The following is a 7,443-nucleotide window of genomic DNA, read 5'->3' on the forward strand; positions in this document are numbered from 1 at the left end:
TGACAGGAGGCTTTGTTCTAGCAATACAGTACAGAACTGCACCAGGACGGTATATCATGAGGTCTGATGGTACTGGTGCAAAGTGGATCACACACATTGTACTTACTTCAGCGCGATCCCCCTCTGTAATGCCCTTCGATAGTGAATGACTTATTGTTGTCTTACTATGAAGCTGTTCTTTGTTTCATCACTACTGGAGCTGCATTCAGCTGACTGCTGTGAGGGTGTGACTTCATGACTCAAAGACTCCAACTATTATGATGAGTAAAAGGAGCAAACCTGCGACCACACACATGATAAGGCCGAGGAGTTTCTGTCAAGAAGAGAAGGAAAGAGACAGATTTGCATTACATATCCTGCAAACCAGTGAACGGCTAAATGAGTAAATGACTTCCTGGATTTATAGGTGAGTGGATGGATGTGGTGTTTTAGGAATGGAAGCCGTGGATGGTGTGTTACCTCACGCAGTAATCACAGTAGTTCTCATACAGGGGGTTTGGTTAGTCCAACAGACAGGCCAACAATTAGTGCAATGACGGCAAGCAGGATCAACAGAGCAAAGGCAATGATAATGTATTTCTGTCAAGGGAAGAAGAGGGTGTTAGTTGAACATCAATTAAAAGTAAGGTATCATTAAAAAAGGCTATAAACAGATTAGTGCAGTCGCCTTATGTGGCCAAATGTGACTTTGATATCCTGTATAATTGACATTTACTTATTTAAAAAAAAGAAAGGAACTCATACCCTCCGGGATTTTTTCTGGTATCTCACTGCTTTTTTGGTCTCTTCCTTCGCACTACAAATGTATTCGACTGCATTGGAGACGTTCTTCTCGATGTTGTTAACCATATCGCCCTGTAAATGACAGAATCAGAATATTGTCTTGGTAGTATTAGTAAAGAAGCACAGTGGCTATAAACTATCATGAAGCATAAACTATTCGACGTTGACTAACTAAAGAGTAGATTTCAGCTATGAACCTCTCCACTTAGATCCAACTGTTACCTGAGTTTCTACCAACATTGCCATGTCCATGAACATCGCATGGAGCTCTCTGATGCTCGACTCCAGACGCATGATGTCCTGATGTCGGGACTCTATCTCACTCAGGGCCTGACGTGTGATCTGGGAATCAGAAATGATCTGAGGGAGAGAAGGTGAAATAATTCATCCAAATACACCAAACAAATGCTCCCAGCTGTGTGTGTGTGTGTGTGTGTGTGTGTGTGTGTGTGTGTGTGTGTGTGTGTGTGTGTGTGTGTGTAAATAAAATAAAAAAATGCCCCAAATGATTTACTCCTCCTCCACCACTAGATGGCACTATTAGCTTTTAACCCTGCAACAATAGTATACTATAATAATAATAATAATAATAATAATAATAATAATAATAGTAATAGTAATGCACACCTATCATAATATAAAATGCAGCTCAAAGTGCTTTACAAAATAAATAAATCAATAACACAGGTGGGGGACATAAGGAGCGTAAACAAAATAATAAAATCCTAAAGAGATACATGGTAGGAAAATATTATTGATAAAAAAGTTTGATAATGGTAAAAATAATTTTAAGATATAAACCATAAAAACAAGTATGATAAATATAAAATAAACATAAAATAATAACACCACCTTGTAGAAAAGTGTAATTAAATAAAAGCAATATTGTAAAAATAAGTTTTGAGTTGTTTGTTGAAGTTGCTTGTTTTAACTGTGATGGGAGTTTGTTCCAAACCGTTGGTGTAAAACAATCGAAGGCTGCTTCATCGTACATCTTTCTAAGTCATTTTAGGTACATTGAGCCAGCCAGCGCTAGACGACCTAAAGGAACGGTTTGGAACATACTCAGATAAGTATGAAGGTGCTGAACCCCTTTAAGGCCTCTAAAAAAAATGAAATCATTTTCAAATCAATCCTCAACGTTACAGGTTGCCGGCGTAATGACACTAGCACTGGTGTAATACGTTCTCTCTTCCTGTTTTGTTTTTTTAGGAAATCCAGTATAGAGTGCATTACGGTAATCTAGACCGGAAATGACAAAGGCATGGGTCAACGATTTGGCATCCTCCAAAGAGAGGTAGGGTCTAACTCTGTACTGCAGAGTAAAGCTTAAGACAAAACTTACATCAGATGTGAAGATCGATGGATTCCCACTTTCTAACATGCCCTCTAGTTCTTCATCGGTGGTCACTTTTCCAGCTAAAAGAATAAATAGCCGACAATGATTATCCAGCAATGAACAGAACCTATACCTCCTGAAGGATGGGTTAAATGCAGAAGTCAACATTTCATGTATGCACCTGTATGTATATGATAAATGTGATAAAGTTTACATTGATGTGGCACAACAGTGGACTGAGCTCTGTTGATCTATTATTTATCAGATAATATTTGGTTAAGGTTTAAACAGCTGTCTTTGACTAAAAGACTGTTTATCTGACGCACCCTGTTTTAATCAGGGACTTGTGTTCGTCATTCTTGTAGCATGCTTTTAAAAAAACATAAAAACTCAACTCTGACATTTAATAGACAACACTCGAATCCACTAATGTCAAGAATGTCAACAACAAATGCCTGTACAATATATACTGTTGTGTGCTTAATTCCGGGGGTAATACATCTGTGTATGAAGCCAGCTGTGTGAGGAGAAGAAGCGTCATGGATTGAGCTGACAGAAAAACGATGTCTCTGTTATCCAGCCAGGAGACACTGCTGCAAACACAACGCTAACGTTTCCCCAAGTAATCTCTTAATAAGTTAAGACAAATGTGAAATAACTGATAATGTGTTTGACGGCGTTAAAGAGAGGCACACTGAGGGATGCTTTTTGCTAACATGTTTTTAAGAACCAAATGGCTAATTTTGAGTGCTAAATATGAACCTGCGGCAATTAAACGACAAATCTCAGTGGAACAGTTAAAGCATTTATCAGTGGGGGTTGTTTTTGTGACGATGCATAGAAGTGTCTGAGGAACAAAGGAAGCCAGCAGCCCTCATAGACAAACAGCTGCTTGAAACTCTATAAACAGAAAGCTTTCTTTTTTCTGGAGCCATGCCTCCTATTGTACAACACCCTCCCTGGAGAGAGCGATCTCTGTGCTTACTGTATGTCACACACCAATATTGCAATATTCCCCAGAGAGGCCGAGCCAAACACAGCTAAAAAACACACACCACCATTACAACACATCAATACACACATCACGCAAAGAAGTATCACTTCTGAGTGGCGCAAATAAATGGTGCACGTCCACGACGGCGCAGACAGCTTCGTGTGGCCGTGTCAAACACAGGTGAACTACTGTTACACTGGCCGCTGAGCACTCTGCCCGTTTCCCAGGGAACGCAAACACAACAAGGCGTCTCCAGTATCAGGCTCTTCCGTCTGCAGTGTGGAGAACTAGAGCCGCTCATTAATGCTGGCCGCAGGGACTGCGAGAGACAGTCCTATTTTTTTCTTTTTTTGTTCATATTGTCTCGTGTTACTCATGTGCATAACACAATGCACTCTTTACATTCGTTTGCCGCTGTAATTCTGGACAGAGAGGACCGAACATGATGGAAAATACCAAGTTAAAACTAATTAGCTTGTATGAATGCTAATACGCTTATATACTTACTTACACTGTAGCTTCTTGGATGCTGCTATTTTACCCATCCTAGAAATAATGACTCCACATATTCATTCTGGTTTGTCAGTAACTAACTCTTGCCATGTATGTGTCTTTATATAGCCGGTTGGTGCTCTCCTATTCTTTCATCGATCCTACTAGTAAAACTACTGCTCATTTCAAAGCATTCAAAAATCCGGTGTTTGGATGAGAGGAAACCGGTGCGGTCTGTTTCCTGGTTCCTGTCCTTTTACGCAGCTTCAAGGTTTTATTTGTCACTCTTTTATCTCTACATTTACAAATTGTGTCCAAGCAACCAAATTCAAGCCATTGATGTGTTAACAAAAACAGGAGTGTTTCCTGTTTGCAGTCGCAATTTACATTCATTATGATCAAAGGCTACTCTATAAATATAGTGCATAATTCCTGGCCCTGTGAGGGTTTAGAGGGTTCATTATTGTTCACTTACTTATCTCCAGCTGTCTCTGGATCCTCCCTTTGCTTCTTTCTCGAAAGGACACTTGAGTCTCATTGTACTGGGTCATGACCTCCACAAACTTCCTGGACAGCACTGTGTGCTGAGGACAAGAGAAAACACAGAGGCATTCGGACTTTTGGGACTGAACAGCCCTGAAAGCAATTCTGTAAAAGATACGAACATTGTTTGAATTAAAAGTACGTTTTGAGTCATTCTCTGAGCGGTTCTTATAAAACAAAAGAAATACAACGCCAATCTACAAACACATCCTGTAAAATAAAGAATGTGTCACGTCAATCTGGGAATTTGACAGTGAATAATTGGAATGTTCCTTATTTGTCGACAAGGTGGATACACCTTTACAAAAACATTTCCCTCCTGATCTTTGATGGCAGATGACGATCGTGTACGAGCAGGATATGTAATATGTGTGTATGTCAGGAGTTTAGCAGCCATCAATCTGTTTCCTGACCTGCGTTTTCTGGATCCTGAAGTCAACCGAAGATCTGTTCGCTGCATCGTCTTTGGGCATACTGTGCTCCATGGCTTTAGAGGGACAGAGTGATGATACGTCACACAGCAGCGGACAACATCAGCTTTTGTAATGTGAAGTCAATGAACAAGTGTGATGTCAATCAGGTCACAGTTCAACTCACATTTTAGTTTAGTTCGCACCACGTTGGCATTGCCTTTGATATCGTTGGTCAGTGCATCCAGTTGGTCCTTTGTTCCTTCACACAAACACAAATAAGAAACTCATCAGACTTGGTTTACTGATGAGGAATAATACGGTCATCCAGCTAATCGCTGCGCCTCTCTCACGTGTAAATATTGGATTTACTGGGATTTCATCTTGTAACTTGGCAACAATCCTGTGGCAATATTGCAGCAGAGCTGTCACACAGCACAAGGCTCTTTGTTTCTCTCCCTGGTGACCATTTCCACGTCATGGATCTTAAAGCACTGTGCTGTGTTACATTAAACATAATCACTGATGATGCCATGGCATTGGAAACTGGCTCTTTGTCTTGCAGGGTCCTGAGGCTCACACACACTGCACAAAGCCAGGAACTGAGTACACCGAGTGGTAATACTGTTCTCGCTCTCATGGAGCTTTGAATCATTGGAAATACTTTATAAATGTATCCGATTAGGAAAAGAAAATGTACATAATACACCGGTGCCTGTAAGCATCTTCAAATGACAGCATGTTTGAATCCCTGGTTGTTTAAAGGTTCCTGGCAGAACAAGTCGGAGCCTAAACGACAATGGTTTGTGCGTTTTGGGGGAAAAACGGAGCCGTTTCCTTCACAGGTTTCCGGCCAGGCAGCCATTCATTTACAATGAGGAGGAAAATGTAACAAAGGAAGTGAGAAATTTTCACTCTGTGCCTCAAAAGTCAAACTCCAGCAAAGCAGTTGTCAATACAACTGAACGCACAAATGAACCCTTGAAAACAACAAACATGTCACCAATGAAATTCAAATGTTCTCTGTCTTCATCCTAATCCTATAAAAAGACACACTTACTGTCATCCGGGTTGGGTGCTGACAGGATCATGCTGTGCATCTTCCTCACCTCCTCCACTTGGTATGAGACCTTATCAATGAGTCCTCGGACTTCTTCCACCTAAATCAATCAAGAAGACCACAGTGTCTTGAATCAACCCAAATCAGTTCCCAAACGTGTGCACATCCTGGAAGTTGCAGTGAAACCCACCCTCCTGAAAAAGCTCTCCATGAACCCATCTCTGTCCACTGCGACTGTGACATCCAGCTCTGCTCGTGACGTACCCTGAACAGGTGAAACAAAATGTGTGTGAGTGACTTTTTGTTTAACCTGTCAAGTTGTAAACAGTTAAAGCAAGAACATATAGACTCACAGCAGTCAGTTCGGCCAGTCGGTCCTTCATCACACCGATCAGCTCGTCTCCTGCCCAGAAACTTCTAGTAAAACATCATCATCCTGCCAAGTCTCCACGTGTAGAGTAACATTGATCCAGCTTACTGTGCACTCGGGTCCAGAATGTCGAGTAATGGAGATGAGAAACAAAGCAGGCCAACGTTAGCAGCGTTATCAAGGCGGCAGAAATAGGAAGAGGGCGCGTCTGGTCTAAAAAGTTTTAATTCTAGCAAAACTGTGTCTACAATACAGTTCTAAAAAAAATAAAGACGCTATAATTAAATTCTAAAGTGACGGTGTTTCTGGTCTACACCGTAACAGATCCACGACATCTCTCTCTCTCTCTCTCTCTCCCGGGATACGCCTCTCTCTCTCTCTCTCTCTCTCTCTCTCTCTCTCTCTCTCTCTCTCTCCCTCTCCCTCTCCGCCTCAGGGGCGGTAGTTCCACCCTCAATTCAATGTGATCGGACCATCAAGATAAGTAAACTAAATGAATGTAATCCTATTATGTTTTGGAAGGGTAACAAGAAAAAAAGGAAAAAAAAGTTACAAAAAAAGGAAAACATGTTTCCTCCATTAAAAACTCCACCTAAGTACAACTGTGACGCAGTACATGAGTATTTTGTGGTTGCTTGTGTGAAAACTGTGATGTTATCAGATGATGAATATTAGTTTGACAGCAATCCCACCAACAGGCAGTTATATGAGAAGGTTTAATAAATAATAGATAAACACGACTGGGTGGCCACTAATCTGTCGGCAATCTAACCCCGCGGTGGCGCTGTTTACCTTGCTATGTATGTTGGCAGCTTGTAACAGGACTAGAAGTGGTTCTGATTACTCATCTCCACCTGTTGGTGTCCTCCTATCCATCAGTATTTCACTTACGAAAAGTAACACAAGAAAACACCAAATGTGACCCTCGTCACTTTTGATACATATGACATTCTTAAGATTATTTAGTAAAAAAAATAACATAATTTAGTTATTATGTTAGTTATTTAGTAAAAAGAAACTTAAGAAGGCTAACTAAACCCACCAGGGCACTCATAAACATTATATTATATTGATGTATTGTAATAATTTATGTTGCAGATACTATCTCTGTGCAACTCCAGTGATCTCTAGTCTGCCTGCCTTCCAGAAACAGCGTCCCTGTTGCTCTCATAAATCCGGGGTGTTGTCCCGTAATTTAACCCAATAATCGAAACTACTCATGAGTAGCCTACACGTGTTATTGCGCATCTTTTATCTAAGCAGCATTTCGGATCGCACAGTTCCGATCTTGATCTCATTCATTCCCTGCGCAATATCCAATTACGCACAAGTGAAATGCCATTTACGCACAGTTCCAACGCCCCTCCTCAGAAGGTCCAAAAATGACATCACGCTTTGCAATTCCCACGTTCAGTCCAACAAGCCAGTACGGAGCTTCTCTGCTCCTTGCCA

The 7,443-nt window shown here is 41.0% G+C and overlaps 1 protein-coding gene across 1 annotated transcript; it reads right to left on the reverse strand.

The window, feature by feature from the left end:
• Positions 1–483: 483 nt before the first annotated feature.
• stx2b (syntaxin 2b) lies at positions 484–6,014 on the reverse strand (the record flags this gene model as incomplete). Its single annotated transcript, XM_079161723.1, has 10 exons — positions 5,975–6,014; positions 5,812–5,886; positions 5,622–5,721; positions 4,749–4,823; positions 4,565–4,638; positions 4,084–4,192; positions 2,129–2,202; positions 1,006–1,143; positions 745–855; positions 484–579 (listed from the first exon to the last, which is right to left on the reverse strand). Exons 1-10 carry the CDS (start codon positions 6,002–6,004, stop codon positions 484–486), a joined length of 882 nt encoding a protein of 293 aa, XP_079017849.1. The 5' UTR covers positions 6,005–6,014.
• Positions 6,015–7,443: the final 1,429 nt, after the last annotated feature.

Source organism: Pholis gunnellus, assembly GCF_910591455.1.
Source record: "Pholis gunnellus genome assembly, chromosome: 6".
Classification (NCBI taxonomy): domain Eukaryota; kingdom Metazoa; phylum Chordata; class Actinopteri; order Perciformes; family Pholidae; genus Pholis; species Pholis gunnellus.